General features: G+C 45.9%; 2 protein-coding genes and 1 long non-coding RNA gene across 6 annotated transcripts in view; 2 read left to right on the plus strand and 1 right to left on the minus strand.

Moving 5' to 3' along the window:
- FBXL2 (F-box and leucine rich repeat protein 2) overlaps positions 1–1,843 on the plus strand; it is a 111,767-nt gene extending 109,924 nt beyond the window's left edge. Inside the window, exon 16 of the transcript XR_009732414.1 lies at positions 1,679–1,843. The gene's annotated coding sequence lies outside the window, so the exon portion shown is untranslated. The remainder of the gene's footprint in view (positions 1–1,678) is intronic.
- UBP1 (upstream binding protein 1) overlaps positions 1–25,972 on the minus strand; it is a 65,300-nt gene that overhangs the window by 3,662 nt on the left and 35,666 nt on the right. For 2 of the 4 annotated variants that reach the window (XM_061395796.1, XM_061395799.1), the window contains exons 3-15: positions 20,959–21,035; positions 16,696–16,801; positions 16,174–16,280; positions 13,919–14,071; positions 13,705–13,815; positions 13,149–13,256; positions 8,264–8,367; positions 6,039–6,093; positions 5,704–5,797; positions 3,071–3,161; positions 2,342–2,448; positions 1,308–1,450; positions 552–603 (exon numbers count right to left, since the gene is read on the minus strand). In XM_061395796.1, the coding sequence (XP_061251780.1) occupies positions 552–603; positions 1,308–1,450; positions 2,342–2,448; positions 3,071–3,161; positions 5,704–5,797; positions 6,039–6,093; positions 8,264–8,367; positions 13,149–13,256; positions 13,705–13,815; positions 13,919–14,071; positions 16,174–16,280; positions 16,696–16,801; positions 20,959–21,035 (1,308 nt within the window). The remainder of the gene's footprint in view (positions 1–551; positions 604–1,307; positions 1,451–2,341; positions 2,449–3,070; positions 3,162–5,703; positions 5,798–6,038; positions 6,094–8,263; positions 8,368–13,148; positions 13,257–13,704; positions 13,816–13,918; positions 14,072–16,173; positions 16,281–16,695; positions 16,802–20,958; positions 21,036–25,972) is intronic. The other 2 variants (XM_061395797.1, XM_061395798.1) reach the window with 2 other exon arrangements.
- Positions 8,363–15,303, plus strand: LOC133235035 (uncharacterized). Its single transcript, XR_009732418.1, has 2 exons — positions 8,363–11,512; positions 12,374–15,303. It is a non-coding gene; the product is annotated as an uncharacterized LOC133235035 (long non-coding RNA).

The raw sequence follows: 25,972 nt of genomic DNA on the forward strand, positions 1-25,972 counted from the left end.
GCTCCCACCACTACACTGCCTACCAGACTTGGCTCCTGCTTTGCTGGCCCGCAGGCCTCCAGAGCAGCCCAGCTCCTTTCTCTGCGACAGCCTTGCCCCGCCTGGGTGCTGCTCCTCAGAGACCGCCCAAGAGCTTTGTGTGCCCAGCCCAGACGCCTGTGTCCATGAGCACCACACTTCCCCATTCCTTCATGGCAGCTAAACTCCGTATTTGTAATTTGCGTGCATCTGTTGACTTTTTCTGGTTTGCTTTCCCCACTAGAGCAGGGGAAGACCTTTCCAGCACTGACAGCATGTGTCTGACATGAGGTGCTCAGTGAAATGTTGGCTGAATAGACTGGGATTTTTCTCCAGGCATCCAGAAGGATGGACTCCTCTTATTTGCTAATTTCTGTTTCTGTCATGAGACAGTGTCTGACTTCATTTTTCAAACTTACTTAAGATTGGTAAAACCAGCATTTGCAAAGCCAGACACAAGATGACTGCTGATTTCAGGCATGCCATCTTTCATGATTCTAGCATTTCAAGACACACACACACATGCAAAGTACCTTTTACTGTGGAGAATAAAAAACAACTCTCATCTTGAAAGTTCTGAACCATCTAGAAGGATAAAGCAGACGTATAATTAACATCCAAGTGTCTTAGCTGATTAGGAAAGATTAAAATTTGTGAGAGAAAACTATAAACACACATATATGGCTGTGCAAGTACAGGACTCAACATTCAAAACAGCGCTTCATGAAGGCCGTGTGAGGTCACGGGCCTACACCTGGTGTGCGGCCTGCCCTGTGCTGACCTCGTACTCACGGGGGGCCCCGCACTCTGGCCCGGCACCCGTAGGCCCACAGCGGGCGGTCCCCACCGGGCTCTCGGGCACAGACATGGACAAAAAGCTGCTGCAGCTGCGCTTCCATCACTGCTTGCTTCTCACAGAACACAGACAGGGAGAACTGCCCTCCTACCCTGCTTCTTAACACCAGTCATCAGATAGGAAAACAAAAGGAAAGCCCATCCAGATGCCTCGCTTTTACATAAAAAGGGTCAAAACCCCAGGAACTTGGAGTCTCCCCATGACCGGTGTCAGAGTTCAAAGCTGGTGGGAGCTGAGCCGTGGTTCTCCTTAATCTGCATTCCTTCTGCCACCCAGGACACCTCAACTCTTGGTTATAAATTCCTCCCAATTTTGATTCCCAACTCTGACTCATGAGTACTGGCAAAAGAGGCCACAGAGTTTTCCTACAGCTCTTCAGCAGTACATACAAAAGCAAACACCAGTGTAAAGGAGGAAAGGGCATGCCAGTTACCTGATCACTAACAAGAATGTGAATACCAGTGGGACCCTGTCTGTAAACCTGGTTAATTTGGTGGAAAGGAATATTAAACACCAGCGCAAGTTTTCTAGCAACTTCTGAGGCAACCATTTCTTCCAAGTAGATTGCATGATAAACTGAAATAAAAAATACGAACAGCATTTTAAGCAGTCATCTTTGATCTGTTTTCCACCTAATCTATGGGAAGGTCACACCTTTCAAAGTACTAAAGAAATAAGATACAAAAAAGATGAGTATTTCCCCCTTGCTACCCATTTAAATATATTATTTATCCGTACACATGTAATTAACATTAACCTGTACAAAAATATCTGTGGTTATAATTTTTTATTAAACGCAAACAGGAACAGAGTACAGATGGGCACAGAGGATCACTGTGGAGCAATGAGACTAAAACTGGATGATGGCAATGGCTGCAGATTGTGGATATACTACCCTTGAACTGTATACTTGCAATGGAAGGATGTTATGATATATAAATTATAGCAAAATAAAGTTGTTTTCAAAAAGTGTTTCTAGCAATATATAAAAAGAACTCCAAAGAGGTCACAGTTTTTGATTCAGTAAACCTACTAGAAATTTATCTTAAAGAATAAAACCTACGTGTCCCCCAAAGGATTCAGAACAGTGTGAAAGACAGTGCAAGAGAAGCTAAGGAAGCGGCCGCCAGGCCCAGGAGGCTGCTGGCTCCAGAGAAGCCCTGGGCCCCGGAGGCTGCTCGCTCCGGAGAAGCCCTGGGCCCCACGGAGACAGCACACCTGCAGGGAGCCGGGCCCCCGCAGGTCCTGCTCAGCTACTGATGAAAGCCAAACAGGGATAAGGAGCTCTGGGGCAGGGCCTGCACGCGTTCTCATAAGATGAAACTTAATCAGAACAGCTGAGAAGGGCGCTGCCTCTCAGCGGCCGCCTCGACCAGGCGGCCCCCACCCACTCCGCAGGGCAGTGACAGGAAGCAGAGGGTACCCCCGCCCATACCCACCCCCGCCATACCCACCGACCATACCCACCGAAGGGCGTGGCGCTGCCGCTCTCGCCTCCACCCGCCGCCGGCTGCTGCCCCTGCGGCGCCGGCTGCTCGCGGCAGACGTAGAGGGTCAGGCGGGGCCGCACCGACCTGCAACCAGAAGACAGCGCTCGTGAGCCGGGGGCGGCGCTGCGCATGGGCAGCTACGCGGGCGCTAGGGGCTAGTTCCTTAGGAGGACTTGACAAGGCTACTTCATTATACGAGACAATTTACCGGTAAGAATATAAAAACACACACCTCACACCAACTATCACAGGTTAGCACACGTGGTCTAATCTGATGATCCAGACTCTAAACCATTGAGATGGTCAGATAGATGCTGGTGAATTTAAGTTTCAACGTTATATCAGCAGTTTAACATCAGTAAAATTCAGTTTAACGCAATTCTCACACCACAAGTCTAGAAATAGCAACGACAGTAAATGGATCTTGAACGCCAACACAGTTTACATTTCTAACAACTGTTCAGTAGTGTCACATGACCAGAGCTGACCGAAACGAGAAGTTTGTTTTCTTGGCAGCAAGCCCAGTCGTGCAGGCCCCATTTCTAGTCTGGGGTCCGCCGCTGCCCTCAGTGCCTGGGCCGCATCTGGGCCTGCCTGAAGGCGCCCGCACGGTGGCCCAGCGTGGCCCAGCTGCCCACAGCCCTGCACGAACAAGGGCAGGGCCTCATTTCAAGCAGAACAGCCCCTTTTAAACTCCATGTTTTACCTTGACTTCAGGGAATTATAGAGCCGGATCCCGTCGGCGGCACCACAGATTTGCACTAGGTCCTCCTTGGTCAGTTTCAACAAGTCGGCACCTGGAGAAGAGCAAAGAGAGAATCCTCTCCGGGAACTGGGGGAGACCCAGCAGGACAGGCTGCTTGGCGGCGCCCGTCTTCAGTTCAGTGTCCTTCAAAACCATCGCGGCTCTCTTATGTGTACATATCCATGTGAACAACACAGACACACACACGCCTGTCCTTCAGACACAGGATGCCGGCTCTCACATCCTGTGTCAAGGAGGAGCTCGGGAGCCCGGAGGCCGGTTAATCGCAGCGACAAGCGCGGCTGACAGGGCAGACTGTTCCCAGCGCGGGACTGCTGCTCGACCTACTCTGGCTGAGTGGTGCTTGCGAGGATTAACATGATCATGACCCGACAGTTCACCGTGAGATGACCCAGGCCAATCTTTAACTTACAAAAGGAAGCAATGGAAGTCAGACCTGCCCAAAGGCAAGCAGGTTGTCAGCAGAGCTGGGATTAGGCCTCTGTATTCTGTAACCTGCTACATACAGTCCAGCAACAACAACTCTGCCACAGAAGCCAGTTTTAATACAAAAGCATGGCAGAGAACTGCATATTATACTGAAGATTTCCTCTGTAAATATTTGGTGTGTACATGGATGGCATGGTGTCCAGGATTTGCTTTAAAGCAGAACAGAAAAGGGAGGTGGGGGGAGTGGCAGAGAATGAGACTCACAAAGGCTGGTCACCCAGCCTTGGAGCTGGTCGAATGCCACAGGAGCTCTGCAGACAAGTTCAATGTCTGAGTGTGTCCACAGCCTTTTGTTTTCCCCCTTTATTGATGGTCAAGATGCAGTTTATTGGGGAAACTACGATGCCCTCGATTAAATAAAGCATGACTTCCATATGATGAATATCCACTCACATATGTAACAAGATAATGGAGTTATTATCTACTTTTGAGGGCTTGAATGTTACGAGTCTCATAATTTTCTAGTTTGTGAAAGAGAGACCAGAGAAGCACGTCTCCTGTGAGGCACGAGCACCGACGGGGCTGTCTCTCGAGTCAGGGGGCAGAGCCAGGTGCTGTTGCCTCTGCCAGGACCTTCTGCCAACAGGAGCGGAGAGGCGCAACCTGGGAGCACAGCTGCCACCCGCACAGAGCTGGACAGGCACGGTCCTCTCTGAGTGCCCGACGGGCTCGGAGCAGGAAGCCGCCTCCCCCACCTCTGGATTGTGGGGCAGCAGAAGGCAGGAGGCCAAGCCCTAGTGACTACCACTCACAAAACCTCAATATGCGTGCGTCTCACAGAACAGGACCCTGGCGCCACCGGCAGGGCTGCCCACCTCCCCAGTGTTCGGGGCTCTTCCCATCTCCCCCGTGAGCACCCCAGGGGCTCCTCCCCAACACACACTGAAATGTGTAGCTCTCCCATAGATAAATCATCAAAGTGTGGATCTCGGCTAGCAAATGAGAAAAAACCCAGTACTTTCATTTTAAAGAGACAAAGTGCTGCCCGAGGAGTGACTGCTCGTGGCACAAGCACAGCAACAGAGGGCTGATGAGACAGGAGCCGTGTTCCTTGGGAGACCAAGCTTTGCTCTGGGCAGCTGGGTGCACATGCTCTGCTCTCTTAAAAGGCTGGGAGAGCCAGCTGCCACCGCACTGTGGCCCAGAAGGAGCCGGGCTGGGCCACGTCATAAGTGTTCTGCAGGGAAAGGGCCCAGGGCTACACATGTCTAGGAAACGCTGCCCCTGCTGGCTACTATCGTGCCTCCCAGCGGCCTTCCCACAGCACCCCGGAAGCAGCACTGCCTGGTCCCTTCTAACGTTCCATCTAAATACTTCCTTAGCTTACCAGGCAAGAGAAAACGTGTGTCTGTAAAAATCCATATCTGAGCACATCCCTACCCTGTATGCTACACAGCAGTGAAGAGGAAGCACTGACACGACGCCTTAGCACCACGCCCTCACATCCATCTGAGAGGAAAGGTAACGTATTATATGATTCCGTTTATGTGACGTTTTCAAAACGACAAAATCATGGAGACAGAAAACAGATTAATGGCTGCCAGATGTTAGGGATGGTGGGAGAGGGGTACTGGTGCTAGGGAGACCCCTGTGGCGGCGTCAGCATTCTGTACCCTGACTCCAGCGGTGGTGGTGGTTATACGGGCCTACGGGTGTGACAGCAATGACGCCATGCACACGCATGGCGGCAAAGCCAAGCTCCTGGTTTTGACACCGAACTACAGCTATGTAACGAGCTGAGTGAAGGGGGCACGGGGACATCTGCGTTATCTTTGCAACTTATGCAAAGCCAAAATTATTTTACATAAACTTAATAAAGTGAAAAAAACTGTGCATAAGCATTTATACCTATGTAAAACAAGGGCGTGTAAACCTGGTGAAACAGCATGGAGTTCCTGTTCTGATACTGCACCAAGGCTCTGCGCGATGCCACCGCTGGGGACGCTGGGGGACACAGGGCCTCCCCCACAGGCTTGGGCAGCTTATGACTCTGTACACAGCTTCTGCTCCAGTATTTAATTACGGCCAATAATAGTACAGAACAAGTAAACTGTACGTGTGCGTGTACACAAACACAAGCATACCTAAAAAGTTGGAGAACAGTCTTGTGTAGGAAGAGAATCTGTTTTTGAGCAGCCACTGCTGTGTTTCCTGGATCGTGGCTGAAGGCTGAAGCTGCTGTCAACAGAAGAGATGAACGTAAACGGAGGAAACTATCTAGACCAACACCCGCCCAAGCCGCTGGCATGTTACAGGACATGTAAACACAACACAGAAAGCCTGCACGTTTACAGTTCAGCACACCCACAAAGAGCAGGGGTGTAAGCATTCGGTGACCCAAACAGTGATTCGAGTCTCTGCCAGAGGCTTCACGATGCAGGACCCTGAATGCATGAGAAGTTAGGGTAAAGACACTTACTTCACTAGAGGCCTGTGGAATTCCATCTCCCTGATGATTTGGGGAAGAAGAATTGCTGGGGATAAGGAAGGAAGGAAGAAAAGGGTGATTGTTATATATATATTTTTTAATTAGGACATTAAAGGATACTACGTGAATTTAACACCGTGGGACAGAGCAACATAAATATGCAAAAAGAGTGTCTGCACAACTGGTCAGGGAGTCAGTATGACGATAAGATCAAGACACGAGGGAGTTTCCTGGTGGCCTAGTCGTTAGGCCTTGGTGCGTTCACTGCCATGGTTTGACTCCTGGTTTGGGAACTAAAATCTCACAAACTACACAAATGTGGCCAAAAGAAAAAAAGATTAAGACACCAGAAGATGGTTTCATTTGCAGCCTCTCCATCTGTTTAGCAAGAAAGTCAAGTTTCATGAAACACAAGGTCTCCATTTCCAGGGGTGCCAAGAAAATGAAGGATTCTCATTCATTTTAGGTAGGGAAAAAATATGAGAATCAAGTAAGGTAAACAGTGGAAAATAACAGCAAGAAAGTCTACTTCAATAATGTGCTATAAGAAATGATCTAAATGAACCTAAGCCAAAATAGAAAATAATACCCCTTTAATGAATCCATTTATCCGCTGTTGAAGAGGGTGAAATTCAGGACAACAAAAGGAGCCAGGGTGTGCCGCCATCCTGTGTTTCCAGGGAAGAGTGAGAGCAGCTGCGTTGGGGGTACACTTGCCTTCCGGGTCCCTTCTCAGCACCCGCACCCCAGGTTCTCGGGTCCATCATGCCAACTGTTCACTGCCCCCTGCCCACTGGAACCTGAACTCCTTCAGATGGGGCTTCACTCATCTACCAGCACCCCGAACAGTGTGGGGACCACAGTGGGGTCCCAGGAAAGATCTGGTGAGCCGGTGTGTGCATGATCTCACCGCTCCCCTCTTAGCTTTCTAAGACTGTTCAGTGCCCTCTGTGGAAACAAGCTGGTCCCACGTCCAGGAGTGACCACCACCTCCTGAAGCACAGTAACCTACGTGGAGACAACTGGCCTCTTATCCATCCATCTCCTCAGGGAAAAGGCCTTTTTTTTCCCCCCCTCTTTTTCTCACCAGACCCTGTCAGACTAAATGTTCATGTTCCCTCAAAAAACCACCCTCCTGCAGCGTGATGGATGGTTTATTAGGAGGAGGGCCCTTTGGGACATGATGAGCAATGGATGGAGCTGTGAGAGTGGAGCCCCAAGAGAGGGATCGGAGAACTGGGAGTGTGCCTCCTCCACTCTGCTCGCTAGCACAGGAATACGCAGGCTCGCAGCCCACAGCCCAGGAGACACTGCTCACCAGGATCATCCTGCAGGCCCCTGGAACCGGGCGTCCAGCCTTCAGACCAGGAGGAGTGACCTCCTGTCGTTTACAAGCCACTCGGTCCGCGGTGTTTAATTACAGCAGCCCGAGCTGAGTCCGACCTTGTGAGCATGTAGTGTAAAAATGAGAATGTTTTCCTTTTTTCTGGCTGCACCATGTGACTTGTGAGGCCTTCCTGGCCAGGGACTGAACCTGGGCTGCAGCACGAGTGCTGAGCTCTACCCGCTGGGCTGACAGGGATCCTCTGTGGTTTTAACTCTATTATGAAAGTTGCGTTCCTTCCCAGTAAGAAGCGTCCTGAGAGTGAGGACCCTCTGATCCAACCACTCACCAGGTGCTGCTGCTGACAGGCCAGAAGAGGACGGACGAAGCCCGCCGTGCCCACTTCTGAAACCAGAGCAAGCCTTTACAAGTGAAAAGTCTTTCCTCTAAGTTTAAAGACTTAATTTTTTAAAAAATTAGTGTCTTTGGGAGAGGCAAGAAACAGGGCAGAAAATAATCCTTGTATGCTATGGTGAACATCAAAGACCAGTGTACCTTATCATAAACACAACCGCAATCTAGTCAAGTCAGTTTCCCCTTAAGAACTCAGTCTTCTTCTCTCTACCCGTGAACCTCATCAATGTTATTTTTATCTCACAAAGAAAGATATCTTGAAAGCGCACCCTTTTCGGAGTCCCACGGCTTTGAGTGTGTGAGGCACAGGGGCTAGGAAGGAAAAAGCTGGAAGGTGACGACAAGACGATTTTGCTCAGCAACAGACTGTTTCTCATTTCCACGTACCCCAGACACACACCCAAAGGCCACCGTGACTTAAGAGAGGAGCTAAAGGAGCGAGGCCGCCGGGGGCCCCGCGCGTCACGCACGCCGCTACCTGTCCGGGACGCTGCAGGCGCTCGGCGGCGGGGACGTGAAGGTGGGAGCGGCGGATGGGCTGTTGTTCACGTAGGCTGTGGGGGTGTCGGGCCACGGAGAGCACTGCGGGTAGAAACAAAGATCCATGAATGACTCGCTTCTCCAGGATGTGGCAGATATTCTTGTATTCACTCTCTACTCTGGCCAAATCCAAGATCATGAAACACAAGACACCTGACATTCATCAAGCAACCTCACAGAAACACGTCAGACCGACTCTGTGTGTGCGCGTGTGCGTGCATGTGTGTGCATCGGTGAAAATGCTACCTGTTGCAGCATCTAGACCCTGACTACTCTCAGGCCCTGAGGTGACTGAGGACAGCGGCCAACTTGCCTAAAGGCGCTTCAGATGTGTGCTTAAGGATCGCTGCATTGTGATCTTGCGAACGTCCACCTTCTCCTCATCCGTTCCCCAGGAGGTGCCTGCCTATCGAGGTCTGAACAGCAGCAGAGGCAAGCAAGGGCTCGCAAGCACCGCCTAGCCCTGTGTGCTGACGGGATGCGACTACCCGCCGGGTGTGGCGCTCGCCCGCCTCCCCAAGGAGCAGGCGCCCCGGCACCGGGCACTTGCTCGCTCTCGGGTGGAGCCATCCCCCAGTAAGAAGAGATGGGCCCAGGGTCACAACACCAGAACCGCAGAGGGTACTGCCTGCAGCCATCTAGCTATGTGTTCATATCATCTAGAAGGGGCAGAGTGGACTTCAGTGTTTTTCACAGTTCTGACCAAATACAGAGCCAAAGATCCGGAGACACGTTAACTATACAGCTACGCGCATGGACAACGCTGAAGCCAACACGCCGCGCAGGCCGGGGAGGCCACGGCCGCTGAGGGCGGAGGGCTCCACCCCACGCCACGGGGTTCCTTCCAAGCCTGACTACGCCCCCGGTGTCCAGGGTCCACGGTCGTCGTCACCTCCTCCCTACTGACACGAAAAGGCCGCCTCTCTCGCCATGGCTGCAGGCCACGAGACTCTGCCAAAAACTGGGCTAAAGACCATTCAGAGATACTCGGATGGACACTGAGGAAGTACAGGACTCTAAAAAAATTCTACATGTCAAGGGGTTTTCAACTTTTTGCTTTCAAAATAATTCAGGAAGACATCTTGTCAGCTGACAGACACTGAGCTGGATCCATCAGAGCATACAAAAATGAGATCACTGGAATTTCTGGCAGGTATCTCAGAAGGAGTTCCAGGGCCTGAATGACACAGTGCTACAAAGAAAAATCTATGTATCCAAACAAGGTTTCTCTTAGCTACACAAAAGTTATAAGAAGTTCTAGCCTCATCATCCAAAATACATTTCCAATAACAATTCTATTTTTATACTTAGCAATTATTCATCAAAATGTATATGATTTTGTATTCTGATAAATTGGTAAAAATAATAAGTTTTAAATTCCTCAACTGACTTAAGCTTTATATGGTCACAGGAAATTTTAAAAATGAAATTTCAACTTGTTTGTGGTAAAAAAAGTAGGGTGATTTTTAAAAGTTTTTCAGGCATGAAAGTATATCCTATTTGGACAAAATTATTTAAGGGGAATGAAAGAGAAAACATGAGATCAAGAAGTGTGAAAGTGTTAGTCACTCAGTCGTGTCCGACTCTTTGCAACCCCATGGACTGTAGCCCGCCAGGCTCCTCTGACCATGGAATTTTCCAGGCAAGAATACTGGAGTGGGTTGCCATGCCCACCTCCAGGGGATCTTGCCGACCCAGGGATCAAACCTGGGTCTCCTGCACTGCAGGCAGATTCTTTACCATTTGAGCCACCAAGCTTTCAAACTTAGAGGGTAATGTGCTTACTTCACCTTAAGCCATACATACAAATATTCACTGTGTCAGAAAACTATTTCCTTTGCAACTATTTAAATTTATGATGAAAACTTTCAGATGTCAATCTAAAAATGTGCAAGGGAATTGTACTCTTTCTCAAAATTCTTTTGTGTGAAGTCAAGACCACTAGTCTGAAGGGCTCTTGAAGACAGAAACCAAGTCTCCCCAAAGGTTACAGCTCAGCAGCGTGTCTGACACCCATCAGTAACATGGGTGAAAATAAAACCAAGTCCCAGAATCTTAACATTCTTCACAACTACCCATTAGGCAGCCCCTCAGAAACAGGGAAAACGACTGCAGACTTGATGTTTCAACTGTCATCAACTTGACAGCTAAATGACGTCTAACCTGGCTGCAATGCCATGCTAAACCCTGGCATGTCATACCAAGTTCACTGTACATGACATTTTCACAATGCCCGCTCTTTTCAAACTAGGACCTTTGTTCTTTCCAGCTTACCAAGTAGGACCTCCTCAACACCTACAGAATGAGGAGCACAAGACCCTGTGAGCCGCCCGACACGTCTCCTGACTTGCTGGCACCAAATGCTCACGGCCACCTTCACGACACGGCAGATCTTCCTGCTACACCATCTTCCCCAGTTCAGACTCCAACAACACAGCATAACACGCACATCTTAACAGCTTTGACCTTTTCCTATCGAGTCTCCCCAAATCCGCTTTGGTAATTACTGCCAGGTATATAACTGAGGAAACAAAGCCATCAATAGCTCGAGGCAGGTAGTAAGTATAGCAAAGACACCAAATTTACTGTAATTCCATCAACATGCTTTTTTCACTTTTACGTATCTGGATTCTTCTAGCATAGAAAAGTAGGGCTGTTAACTGACATCTGAAACTTGCCCGATAATTAAGAGACTCGATTCACTGAACACTGGAAAACCAGCACTCAGTGCAAACTGGCCTTCGCAGGTTCTTCAACGGCCAGGCTGGATGAAACATCAAGACTCTCCCACGTGCTTTTTTCCTAGGCTTTTCTTAGTCTCGACCTAGGAGGGTACAGGCACACCAAGGAGTATTTTCAGTGTTTCTTCTACCTTGTCATTCTTCCCTGGCTTTACAAGTAAGCAATGGTACTGCTTCAGCAAGGTTCCAGCAATACCCGACCCTGACCCACAGGGTGGCACCTGTGGTGCCCCGTGAACAAAGTCCCTCCCCAGGAGGAACAGAAAATGAGGACCCACTGGCAGACCGCAGGCCCTGACAGCCCAAATCCAGGCCCATGAAACACAGCTCAGATGTCAAGACCAACAGAGACGCGGAGGGCCCGGGTGTGCTGGGCTCTCGGGAACCTACGGTGTGGCCTCTGTTCATGCAGGACCGTCTCACACGGCACCATGCAGTTTCAGCAGGTAAGTCTGGATCTTCCTACTGAAAGCCAACTGTCACTCTCAGAGAACTGTAAGAAATGCTGGCCGACTTTTGTAGGCACTCGAAGAAATATACAAAATGCCGCAGACTTTTCTTTTCTAAGGAATTAATCTGTACCTTGTTTTTAACAAACACGTTTCCAAGAAGACCTCTAACTACCTCCTAGTCTTAACCAAACCAAACCAAACGCAGTCTGGGGCAGCAAGCAATGCACCCCAGGAAGACATGCTGATCTGCTGACAGGCCACTGATCTGCTGACATTTTGCATACTTCAGACTTAAGAATCATGAATTCTTAACAGTTCTACTGTTTACAAATTAGTTCTGGGCTATAACACATTTAATTTATAATCAGAACCCATTCATTTTAGCTAGTTTACAACACGAGGGGGAAAGTGACTTGAGTTACCAGGGTTTCCCCCCAGGAAGTTTACTGAGAACCATTTGTGTCTTCAGCTGGGAAATGAGGGGAACAGAAACATAAAACTGGAGGGTGGACGTTTGAGGGAAGGGAGTATACAGTGGTTCCGTACAACCTGTGGTATGAATCCAAAAAACCCACTTAAAGAAAATGCATCATGTGTGGGGCCCTTACCCCTCAGAGAAGGATATTTTCAGTTTTATTATGTACAGAAGCATTTAAAATATTTTCACTCAGTGCTTTACTTCAGAAATAATAATCCTGTGATAGTGGCTGTGGCCTTCATAGTCTACAGTTAATTACCAATGCGCGTGTAAGGGTCAAAGTCATCAAACTCTGCAGTGATGAATACAGTAGTCATTAATACATATGATGACAGCTATTTTTAAAAAGTAATGTTTTCTGTTTCCATTTACTGCAGGTATAGAACTAATCTAAGTTAATACCACAGGATAATCCTCTGTCAACTGTTTGATGAAATATGAAATAAAGACCTTCTTTCTTAAGCTGGTCAAGTTCATATTCAACCAAGGGCCCCCTGGACTATACACACTGTGGGGAGCCAGGGCCGAGTGCAGCCAGGTGCCCCCGGCCGGCCTGAAGCGTAAGGTCACAGTGCGGGCGCCAAGAGGAAAGGCTAACACAGCTCAAGTCCAGTGCTGCCGAACAGGCTTTTCAAAGCGCAGACGCGCATTCTCGCGCCATGTGCGGGAAGGGGACACAGTACTGCACAGGCTGCTGTCGGGCTGCTGCCATCACTCCTCTGAGTATCCATGACATTTTCTTATCACTTGCACACGTGAGAAAACAAACCCTTTTTTAATTGCACGGAAGTAACTATTTTACTACAAGAATGTTCAATCAATGTCAGTGCTCATAAAGGGAGTGTTGTGTGCAAAGGAGAGAGGGAGGGAGAGGAGCACAGGAAGGAGGCAGGGAGTGAACACAGCTCTGGGTGCCATTTTTTTTCCCCTCCGAAACCACCCAATATGGTCAACTTTGTTTTAAAGTGTTAGATTTAGGAAATTGTCCTCAGTGAGGAACCAACAGAAAGCAGGAGTCTAAACAAAAGCAAATTCAATCAGGACAAGGACATCAAAAACAAATTTGGCTTTATGTTTCAGTGGGAGTCGGTCCTATATCTAACACTGCACAAGGTTTCTTGCACAATGAAAAGAGAAGCAGAAGCCCCTTACACTGCCTCGCTTTGCCAGAGAATCACCGTAGTCTGCTGGCAAAGTCCGCTTGCTGGACTTTTTCTGCTCATGTTCAACTGCATCTTCAATTATAGGCTCAAGCCTCATCTGGACAAACACCAAAGATTGGGATCAATGTCTTTTCGTTACACAGAGAAAGATCTAACACCCTGTTTATGTCTCCACCATCCGATTAAACAAACATCCGACCAGCAGGATTCCAAGGTTTTAGGAAGATGCAAAACCCCAGACGTGACAAATATCAGACGTTCTGGGTCCCGGCTTAATGTCTAACCAACTTCGGGGATTTTAAAGTAAGTCTGCTTCCGAGACCCGACTGGGATTTCAGCATCTTCATTCCAGACCCCACCCAGGAAACCAATCACTTAAACTCCCCCAATTTAAAGAGTATTTTCCCCGCAGATTTTCACCAAGAACATTATGCCCAATGACCACCCAATCTTCCCAGACCCTTCGCGGCCAAAACTCATCCTCAGAGGTGGTGCCAGAGGGCACGGCCCGGCTCCTCCGCAGAGCCGGAGTGGCGCCGCATTACCTCTGTGAGGACCGTGGTGTCATAGGACGGCTGGTACTTCTCCTTCTCGTGCGCGGCTCTCTTCTCCATCTTCTCTCGGTCCGTTTTTTGTTTCCTATCTGCACCTTTTGGCTTAAAAACAAAGCAGACTTTTTCATCTATCAGGCCTCAGACGCACACCTTTTACAAGCAACGCCAGGCCTCACTTACTCAAAGCCTGCTTTCCAGCTCTCACCTTAAAAACTTTGATTTGGCAGCTAGCTGAGTGTAGGTGATCTGTGTATTCTCCATTTTCATTCTGCTTGAAGGTGTCAACCTGGATCCTAAAAGGCACTCCCTTCTCACCTCCGTGCTTCCGGGGAGTGAATTCGGTGCTGATGCAGTGTACCTAGAAGAGGACTCGAGCTGAAATGGGTCCAAGTCCTGCCCACTGGTCACCCTTCAGCCCTGCTGCCTTTCAGAAGTCCCACCACAGGGAAACTCCAGAGCCTTTCACACAGACTCCCACCTATGAGCCAGCTATCTGTCGGGACTTCCCCTTCCCAGATCCAGCAGAGGCTCTCTGAACTGCCTGCTCCAGGGCCTCACCTCTAACACAGGAAAGGCTCCGGCGATGAGCACCGTCAGTGTAGTGGCCTTCCTGAGTCTGTCCCCGACCCCCGCCCCAGACCAGACCCATGGTCCTGAACCTGCACGGGGCTCGATCCACAGGAACCGTCACGCCATTACTTAGAGCCCCAGGGTTTGCCCTCTACTGCCAGGACCCCAAAACCCAGCCAGCTGGCCACCTTGCCACTGTTCCTATGTCATCAGCCTGTGGCACTTTGCCTGGGACTTTCACAGTCCACAAGGCTCATCCCTAGCTCCACGGGCATCCATCTGAGGCTCCTGAGGGTGGACGCATTTCCCACCACTTCTGCCCCCTCTTCCTGTGCCACCTCGGGGACGCTCCAGGGTACTGCACAGTGTTAGTAACAAGACTTTAGTAATTTCTGACGGCGACACGTCTCCTCTTCGAAGAACTCAAGGTTAAACTGATTTCTACACTAACACTGAGATATATAGCCAGCTCATACATCCCTCTTTCACCACATAATCAGATACCCTGTCAGATGAACAATATGAGACAGTAACAAGTAACACAGCCCTACTGACTATTAGATGATGGGGGACACTGCTTGGAGGACCCAAAAATGCAAAATACTAAAGATTCTCTAAAGTTCACACAAACCAGAGTCTACTTAGGCTGGTTAGCAATTAAAAGCAATCTTCCTTTTCTATATAAAGATCACCTACTCAGCAAATTTTAATTCCACCACTGACAAATTTGAATATACTGAATATTAGAATTACTGTTGATTTTATTTTACATATAATGATACTATATATTTGTTTTTTCAAAAACTAATATCTTAGGAGATACAAACTGAGCATTCACAAGTCAAATGAAATGCCCGAGGGTTGCTTTACAGTATTCCACCAAGAAACAAAAGGGGAAATTATAGTATCTGTAGAAGCCAGGAGAAGGGCACACAGACAATTCATTATCTTCTCTTATTTTTATGGGGTTTGAAATTTTCAGTGTTAAAATATTTTTAAACAAAGCTAGACTATACTTTTTATAGTGTACTGCTAAGTCACTTCAGTCGTGTCCGACTCTGTGTGACCCCATAGACAGCAGCCCACCAGGCTCCCCCGTCCCTGGGATTCTCCAGGCAAGAACACTGGAGTGGGTTGCCATTTCCTTCTCCAATGCATGAAGGTGAAAAGTGAAAGTGAAGTCGCTCAGTCCTGTCCGACTCTGAGCAACCCCATGGACTGCAGCCTACCAGGCTCCTCCGTCCATGGGATTTTCCAGGCAAGAGTACTGGAGTGGGGTGCCATCGCCTTTTCCGTTTTATAGTATGCTATGCTAAGTCACTTCAGTCGTGTCCGACTCTGTGTGACCCCACAGACGGCAGCCCACCAGGCTCCCCCGTCCCTGGGATTCTCCAGGCAAGAACACTGGAGTGGGCTGCCATTTCCTTCTCCAATGCATGAAAGTGAAAAGTGAAAGTGAAGTCGCTCAGTAGTGTCCGACTCTTAGCGACCCCATGGACTGCAGCCTACCAGGCTCCTCCGTCCATGGGATTTTCCAGGGAAGAGTACTGGAGTGGGGTGCCATTTTCAATCATCTCCTTTAAAAATAGGTTTTGTTCCAGACAAATACATTCTGACAAGAAGTTTTGATTATTGTTACTACCAGTGATAAACGTAGTATTTAAATAATGCTTTACACATCAGACGGTCTCTATGTGTTAATGTCTATACATGTTGAACTTAGTACATTAACTCCAATTTAACAGTGTATGTTTGTATATACAAAAGACATTACAAGACAGTTTACAAATAAGCATTTAAGGAAAATAAGATCCTGCACCAAGAATTCAGTCTCACCCACGGCCTTCTGAACAGAGGCTGGTGAGCTTGTAATAATGGGAAACTCCAAACCTGAATGAAAGCAGATGTGCGTTTTGCAGGATCCCACAGAAATTCAACTGCATTCAACTGGCTTGGATTTGTCCTTGTGTCAATTATTCCCACGGACATTGGAATATCTGCATTTTAAAAAGAAGTGACACAGGAACAAACCAATTAAAAGGTTACAACTAAGATGATTATGTGCTAATGAAACTATTCCGTCCTTTTTCCTTAAATGTTCTGCGTGGTCAATCACTTCAGCCTCAAAGCCCACTTACTCCGCATCATACTTTCTCCCACCATGGTTTGTTTCTATTTCATTTTATTAAGAAAATGAGGGATCGATGCCAATCAACAATGATCTAAATGATTTCAAACTCGTAAAATTTCTGGCTCAGTTTCACTAAGCACACACACACACAAACCCCAACTTCATTTTTAACTATAAAACAACTCAAGTCACAGGATCTGCTGACATCAAACCGTTCCCCACTCATCACACATGGTGTGGGGCTAGCGTATCAACATGGGCTCTTCTGACGCCACCTGTACCTAAGTCGAGGAGTCTGTCTCCGGGGCGATTCCACTTCCAACCTTCAAGTTGCTGATGCTCTGTATATTGGAGTCGTCGGTCATGGAATACAACTCTTATGATGCTCTACGGAATAAGAGGGGGAAATGAACACTTTCAAACTGTCCCAGCTAAAGAGCACAAGTGTATTCACTTCTTACACGTTAACCTATAACAGAAAAGCATACAAAAGCAAACTCTAATTTACACATTTTGCAAGTGAGCTGTCTTGTTCTTGGATACCTAAGTTATAGGTACAATTAATGATATTTGGTGCAAAGAATTCTAACTCAAATAACAAGAATAAAATGGTTTCTTAGGTAAAATTTTTATTAAAAAATTTGATATTATAATTCAAAATTAAGGTCTGTGTCCATAAGAAATTAGGAAGAGTTATATCTCTATAAAGAAAACATTAGGGACGACCCTGGCTCTCCCGTGGTTTGGGCTCTATGCTTCCAATGCAGGGTGCCTGGGTTTGATCGGTGGGCAGGGAATTAAGAACCACCCCCCAGCACGCTGCATAGCAACCGCCCCAAAGTGTCAAGAGCACGGGGTGAGGGTGGGGAACTGCCACCCGCCCCCGCAGAGAACCTATGTACAAAATTAATTTAAACTGCAAGTGAGGTTATCTGAGGTAAGCAAGGGAAACAAAACAGGAAAGCACACGGGTAAACGTCATCCAAACACTCAAGTTCGTTCCGATGGAAGGCTTTAACTCTACCCCACAAACTAGGCCACTCTCTGCTCTCCACCTATCCCTCCCTCACCTGCCACAGGTCTGGGCTGCCAACTATTATTTTGTTTCAGGGACAGGCTAACAGGTCATCAAAATGGATGCAGATACCATATTTGCACTAATTAGTGTTCCTGACACATTTATAAGTAACTGCTTCTCAGACTATGATGGAGTAAGATGATCTTATTTCCAGTAGACTCCCTGCTGGATGGAACAGGAAATAGCTTGTGAGCCATACACAGAAATATTACCATCAGTGCCCCTGCCTGCCCCAACACCACATGCTGTCCAAACCAAAGCTGATACGTACTTTGAAAAGAACCATTTACAAGCGCAGCGCAGAATATGTCATGATTTTGATTCTCTCGTATTTAGTAAGAACCAGATCAAATCCATGAATTCAGATAAAAATAGTTTGAGAATATACTAGTTTATAGTGCTGTACTAAACCCCTTTCTAGGTCAGACTAAGTAGCACAGTGAGGAACATGAAGGGAGGACCACACTTAGGAAATGACAGGATATAAAGAAAACCTCTTAAATGAGATTGGAAAGGGGAACAGTTGTTCTCTGGAAAGTGAAGTTGCATCCGACTCTTTGCAACCCCATGAACTTGAGCCTGCCAGGCTCCTCCGTCTATGGGATCTTCCAGGCAAGAATACTGGAGTGGGTTGCCATTTCCTTTTCCACAGGATCTTTCTAACCCAGGGATGGAACCTGGGTCTCCCGCACTGCAGGCAGACTCTCTACCATCTGAGCCACCCGAAGTTCTGGCTAAAAGGAGACAATGCACCTAGAGAATGAGCCACAGATAAAGGAGCCCTAACAGTAAGACAGAAACAGAACAAGCAGAGAGAGCATGCTCAATATTTTCAGCACATCAAGAAGTTCCCAAGCACCTTTGCTCAGCAACATTTGATCCCTAAGACTTTCCTTCAAGAGTGAGTCAAAGATCATGGGGGCAGGAAATTCAACTCTAGATGGCTGCAGAGTTTTCTAATGGCTCTTCTAGCTGAAAAAGGATGTTGTCTTTTAAGAAATTCATCCTGAGGACTTCCCTGGTGGTCCAGTGTTTAAGACTCCACGCTTCCAATGCAGGAGGCACAGGTGTGATTCCTAGTCAGGGAACCAAGACGCCATGTGACGCAGCCAGAAAACCAAGGAAAAGAAATTCATCCTGAAGGCTCTGGCAGCAGCTAACTGCAACTCTGAATCCCAGACAAGCTCTCGTGACATGACTGGCTGTATTCACATCCACCAAGAATCAGACATGCGGTTTCTCAAGTGGTTGATCAAACTAATTTAAGACCGTTTAAAAAGTAACCCTGTGACTGTCACAATGACAACAGAGTTCACCCACATCATCCCTGAAGTAACATATTACTAGGCTGAATATTAACCAGGTGTGGTACAATTTGGCAAAGGTTTGCCAGGATGCCCAATACTTGTCTGACAATGATGAGCTGGAACCAGGTCATGCTGAGAGAATCAACACTGATGATAAGCCTCCTGGACTCTGGAAAACGAGAGCTGTGAGTCTCCCTGACCAAACTCTATTTGTCACTATAGAGACTATGGTGACACTATCTGTCTATAGTCCAGCAGAGTATAACCAATCCAATGGGGCTTGCTTACTGGGAACAATGCTGACACCTTTGTAAAAAGGTGAATCTGATCAGTGTTTACCGCAGGTGAGAAAGCAAAATGAGGGAATTTTTACAAAGCTGGCTTGAAGCTTAACGTTAAAAAAAACTAAGATCATGGCATCTGGTCCCATTATTTCAAGGCAAATAGATGGGGAAAAAGTGGAAGCAGTGACAGATTTTATTTTCTTGGGCTCCAAAATCACTTCCAGGGGTGACTGCAGCCATGAAATTAAAAGATGCTTGCTCCTTGGAAGGAAAACTATGACAAACCCAACAGTGTATTAGAAGGCAGAGATAGCACTTTTTGACATAAGTCCGTAAAGTCAAAGCTATAATTTTTCCAGTAGTCATGTATGGATGTGAGAATTGGACCAAGAAGAAGGCTGAGTGTGAACTGTGGTGCTGGAGAAGACTCTTGAGAGTCCCTTGGACAGCAGGGAGATCAAACCAGTCAATCCTAAAGGAAATCAACCCTGAATATCCACTGGAAAGACTGATGCTGAAGCTGAAACTCTAATACTCTGGCCACCTGATGTGAACAGCTGACTCATTAGAAAAACCCTGATGCTGGGAAAGATTGAGGGCAGGAGGAGAAGGGGTCAACAGAGGATGAGATGGTTAGATAGCATCATTGACACAATGGACATGAGTTTGAGCAAACTCCAGGAGATAGTGAAGAACAGGGAAGCCAGGCATGCTGGTCACAAAGAGGTGGACAACAACAAATGATTAAAAAAATACAGTCATCTGACTCACCCTCTAGGGAAACGACCAAACTCACTGATGCAGCACAGACATGGCAGAGTCCACATGTAAACAGCACATGTGAGAACAGGTAAGTCTCCCCTCTCCTTCCATTCCAAGCATGCTGGGAGTCCTAGGAGTCAGGAGAGACCTGGGCGCTTACTCCAGGTTGGCAAGACGGTGCTCCAGCGGGGAGCAGCTCTCCTAGCATGGGGAGCAGCTCTCCTAGCATTGGGAGCTTTGTGCCCCTAAACGTTCAAAGGCTCTCAGGCCCGCAGTGCTGGACAGCTGCTTTCGGGATGCTAGGTTTCTCAGCATCAGTGCTGCCGTGCCCTCCCCACGCTCAGCTTCTGAAAAGGGACGGGCCTCTCCAACCGAGTGCCTCTCCGCACTGAGGGCCCAGCGGGCCTCCCTGGAGGGAGACGGAAGCACCGAGAGAAGTCCTGCTTCTCTCTCACTAACACAGCCCCACTGAAGTTTTCCCTCTTCCCACTGAAGCTTCTTCCATAACCCTTGCCCTGAAACGCTCTAGAGTTCTGATGTTACATTGTGTGGTGAGGGACAAGTGAAGACAAGAAGGATCCACCATCCATGATACTGCAGGAGCCAGGGTGGGTCTGAAAATCCTACAAGGACTGGGTTTGGCCTGGAATGAATGACTCTTCAGATACTCCAGTTGGGTGAAGAAATAGAATTTTACTTAAGAGAAATTTTAAGATGTAAAATAAAAGGATCTTTAGAAGTATCACAGTAACACTCACACTTGCTCCCTCAGTAACTTCTCCCTAAGGCACCTTTTAAAGAGAAATGAAGTTTTTGTCATTTCAGTTACTGAGTTTTCACCCTTGCTCAGCTACAGCTAACTGTTCTCTGGCACCTTGTTTCCAGAGGGCCTCAATATTTACTTCACTCAGTAACTGCTATAATTCCTATTTTACAGAGAAGTAAACCAAATATAGCTCAAAAAGTTAAGTTTTAATAAACCCATTACTTCCTTAAAGTGACATTAAATAATTTGTTAATAACTCCTGCAACAAAAACGAAACTCTTGCAGCAAAACTGCTATTGTTTTGAGTCGTTTCAGCATCTTTTCAGAATGTCAATGGAGGTCCTTACCTTTACCAGTTTTCCAGTGATCTCAGGCACATCTCCCATTTTCCGATTATCCAGCATTCGAATTTCGTAAGACTGACCTACATGTAAAAACTGGGTATCAAAAACAAGCCATATAAAGAATCTAACCCTGTGTATTCAGCTCTCTCTCAAACACACAATTAACCAGTGTTAATTTCTTAGAGAAGCAAACTTGGGTTGATCTTTCTCTTTCCTGCAAGTCACATCCTTCCCTCCTTCCACTCACAGAAGACTGACGAGTTCCTTGGTCACTTCACTTTCCTCTCACACTACAGTTTCGTTACACATACACACATGATCTGAAACCAATTTTTCTTAACAGCTTTACTGAGGTATATCTTACATACCATAAAATTCACCCTTTTAAAGTGTGCAATTTTTTTTTTAGTATATGCAGACTTGTGCAGCCATCACTGCTATTAACTTTAGAGCACCTTCATCACCAGAAAGAAAACATACCCGTGAGCCCTCCCACCCCCAGCCCCTCGCAGTCACTCATCAATCTACCTTTTGCCTCTTGGGATTTACACGTGTGGCCTTCTGTGACTGGCTTTTTCACTTACGTGTCAGTCTTTCCTATTTATGGCCAAATTATTCAACTGAACACACACACCACATTCCGTTGATTCATTCAAGAGCTGACAGGCATCTGGGCTGTTCCCACTTTTGGGCTGTTATAAATAATGATACTAGCAACATCTATGGACAGGTTTTGTATGAGCTAGGGTCAAATTTTAATCCTGGAGCCTTCTTCCTTGTGTCAGGTAAATCCAAATTCCATTTTGTCACTGCTCAATTTTGGGCCATAAAAAAACACAAGTAGATTCTCACATACCAATCTATTTAATTAGGAAAATAAGCTGCTGCCAAAAGTCAAGTAATATGCTCCAGATTTACTAAAAAAGATTTCTGGATTAACTATCATTAAATAATAAAAGTGACAGCATAATTTGATATGTAGAAAATTAGGAGTAATTAAAGAGGGCTTCTAGTCCGTATGAAGTTAAGGCTCTTTATGATGAAACTACCAATATCCTACCCACACTACACTGGGCTTACAAAAAAACATACAAAGGGTGTAAGATCATACGGTCAAAATATAAGTTACCAAGATACAACCAAATCACTCCAGGGCTGGTAAAGGAAAATAACTGCCATGTGTACCACTAAAGAACAGTCCTTACATTAGTTCAACACACCGAGAGATTAAACTAAAAAAACACCTGTATGGCAAGAGAGAGATTTTTTTCCTTTACAGTTAAATATGTAGCACACTAAACAATGGATCTGAACTGATCTTTTAAAAAGGCAGATGAATATCCAGGAGTGCTGGGGAGCTGCCTCCACTGCACACGTGCCCCTGGGACGCGCCTGAACCATGCCGCTGCCGAGGGCCCCAGGACCAGACCGCAGTTTCGGCATCTGCACATCCTCTATCAAGGGAGGGGTGTCCAGCACACAGAGTAGAGAGGCGACAGGCACCCGTATTAAAAACAGCCCTCGTACTAAATAAACCCACGCAAGCAACACAGGGACATCCCCACATATAAACAGCCCTCCCAAACCACAGTAGATAATTGTTTTTTTTTCCCCTAAACTCACAGAGTAAGAGAATATAAGTAAAATGGAGAAGAGGAACCACTCCTAGTTAAAAGACCAAGAGAATTTCCCTGAAAGAATAAACAATGAAGCAGACCTCTTTGATCTAATAGACACTGAGCTCAAAAAGGAGGTAATGAAAATATTGAAGGAATTATCAAAGGCTATTGATAGAAATGCAGATTATTATAAAAAGGAACTAGAAACTATAAAGAGGGGCCAAGAAAAATTAGAAAATTCATTTCCTGAAAGCTAAAGTAAAGGCAATGAATACCAGAATGAATAATGCAGAAGAAAGAATAAGTGATCTGGAAGGTAGAATAATGGAAATTATCCCATCAGAAGAGCAACTAGAAAGCCAAATTAAAAAACAAAATGAAAGCAGTGTAAGAGACCTACCTATGGAATAATCTAAAGCATGCCAATCTACAGATAACAGGGGTTCCAGAAAGGAAGGAAAGAGAAAAAGGGACTGAAAATGTATTTGAAGAAATTATGGCTGAAAACTTCCCAAACCTAAAGAAGGAAACAGATATCCAGATACAGGAAGCATGGAGGATCCCAAATAAGATGAACCCAAAGAGACCTACACCATGACATAATAAAAATGGCAAAAGTTAAAAGGGGACTCCAAAGGCAGCAAGAGAAAGACAGAGTTCATTACAAGGGAACTCCTGTAAGACCACAAACTGATTTCTATACAGAAATGCTGCAGGCCACAAGGGATATATTCAAAGTCCTGAAAGGGAAAAATCTGCGACCTAGGACATGCTCTACCCAAGAGCATCATTCAGAACAGGAGAGATGAAGAATTCCTCAGACAAGTAAAAACCAAAAGAATACAGCAATACTTAGCCTATTTTAAAGAAAATATTTAAAAGTCTTCCCTACATAGTAGTAAAGAAGAATCTATAGAAAAGAGAAAAATCCACAATTAGAAAATAAATCACTTAAATAAGCTAGCACACACATTTAAAAAAAAAAAAACAAATTCCTGTGAAAGTGATGATAATCATAATGAACAGTGAAACGATAAACATCAAAATATAAAGTGAAAGTCGCTCAGTTGTGTCCAACTCTTTGTGACCCTATGGACTGTAGCTCCTCTGTCCATGGAATTCTCCAGGCAAGAATACTGGAGTGGGTTGCCATCTCCTTCTCCAGGGGATCTCCCTGACCCAGGGATTGAACCTGGGTCTCCTGCATTGCAAGCGGATTCTTTACCAACTGAGCCACCGGGGAAGTGGTGAAGATATTAAAAAAAGACATCAAAATCATAAAATAGGGGTGGGGAGGGAGTAAGAGAATGCAGACTTTTCCCCCTAGAGTATCTTTTGAGCCCATATGACTAACAGTCTAGGGAAAGGAGATAAAGGAGGCCGTTGATATTCTTGAAAAACAGAGTAAGCACAAATCAAAAACAAAACAGTTTCATAAAAAAACAAAAAGAAGAGAACATAAGTGTAATACAAGAGAAAATCATGAAACCACGAAAGGAAAAACAAAGGAAAAAGAAAAAATATAAAATCAATGGGAAAATAGGTTTAAAGTGGCAATACATACATAGTTATCAATAATTACCTTAAATGTCAATGGATTAAAAGATGCAGAGGTGCAGGCTGGATTTAAAAAAAGAAAACAGAGGCTCAACTACACTGGCTGTAAGAGACCCACTTTAGGGCAAAGGACACACACAGACAATGAGAGGATGGAAAAAGCTACTTCGTGCAGACAGAGAAGACAAGGAAGAGGGGGCTGCAATACCCTTAACAGAGAAAACAGACTTTAAAGACAAAGGACACTGGACAGTGAAACAAGAACCACAGGAAGATTTTACACTTGGCAACGTATACGCACCTGATAAAGGAGACCCAGATACATAGACTAACAGACACAACGGGAAAAGCTGACAAGAGTGTAATAGCTAAAGACTTCAAGACAGAGAACCAGTAAGGCAACGGAGATCTTAAATGATACAACACAACAGGAGACTTAATTGATATTTTTAGGACATTTCATCCACACACACACACATAAAACCAGAATACACATTCTTTTCCAGTGCACATGGAATATTCTCTAGGACTGATCCCACACAAGGGCACAAAACAAGCCTCAACAAATTTAAGGTCTCAAGGATCTTTTCTTACCACATTACCGTGAAACTAGAAATAAACCACAGTGGGGAGAAAAAAAAAGCAAAACACAAACAATTAAAGGAGACTAAACATTCTACTAAAAAATTTACGGGTCAACATTGTAAAGCAATTATACTCCAGTAAAAATTTAAAACCAAAAAACCTAACAGATTTCAAGGATGAAATCAAAGGGGAAATTTTAAAATACCTTGAGGCAAATGAAAATGAAAACACAACCATACAAAATCCACAGGATGCAGCAAAAGGAGTTCTTAGAAAGAAGTTCATAGAGATACAGGCCCTCCTCAAGAAAAAAAAACACTCAAACAACCTAACTTACAACTTAAAAGAATTAGAAAAAGGAGAACAAATAAAACCTAAGTCATCAGAAGGAAGTACACAGTAATTATCATAGAGGAAACAGAGACTAAAAAGCACACACAAACAGACACACAAAACATCTCCCCACAGGAACTTCCCTGGTGGCCCAGTGGCTAAGACTTCACACTCCCGATGCAGCAGGTTCCTTTGGTCAAGGAACCAGATCCCAGATGCCACAACCGAAGATCCAGCAGACTGTAACTAGCGACCCAGCAGGCTACAACGAGAGATCCTAAGGCCGCCACAAAGAGTGCCCGCATGCCACAGAACTGCGGAAGACTTGGCACGGCATCCCCCGACCCCCGACGCCGAGCCTTCTACAAACCAAAGTCCAGGACCAGATGTCTTCACAGGCGAATCTTACTGAACATACAAAGAACCTATACTAACCCTTCTCAAACTCTTCCAAAAGACTGAAGAGGAGGGAACACTCTCAGGGACATTCTATGAAGCCACCATCAACCTGATACCAAAACCAAAGATACCATGAAAAAAGAAAGCTACAGGCCAATATCTTTAGATGAATACAGATGTAAAAATTCTCAACAAAGTATTAGCAAATCGAATCTAACAACACATAAAACAGATCATATACCACAATCAAGCGGGATTCATCCCAAGCTCACGATAGTTCAATATATGCAAATCAGTCAATGTCATGTACCACATTAAAAAAGAAAAGTCAAAACCCACATGGTCGTCTCAATAGATGCAGAAAAGCCATCTGACAAAATTCAACACCCAAATGTATACCAAAATGGGTATACACAGAACATATCTCAACATAATAAAAGCCATTTATTACAAACCCACAGCCAATATAATAATTCAACAGTGAAAAGCAGAAAACATTTCTGCTAAAAACTGGAACAAGACAA

The sequence above is a fragment of the Bos javanicus genome, chromosome 22 (genome assembly GCF_032452875.1).
Source record: "Bos javanicus breed banteng chromosome 22, ARS-OSU_banteng_1.0, whole genome shotgun sequence".
NCBI classification, from domain to species: domain Eukaryota; kingdom Metazoa; phylum Chordata; class Mammalia; order Artiodactyla; family Bovidae; genus Bos; species Bos javanicus.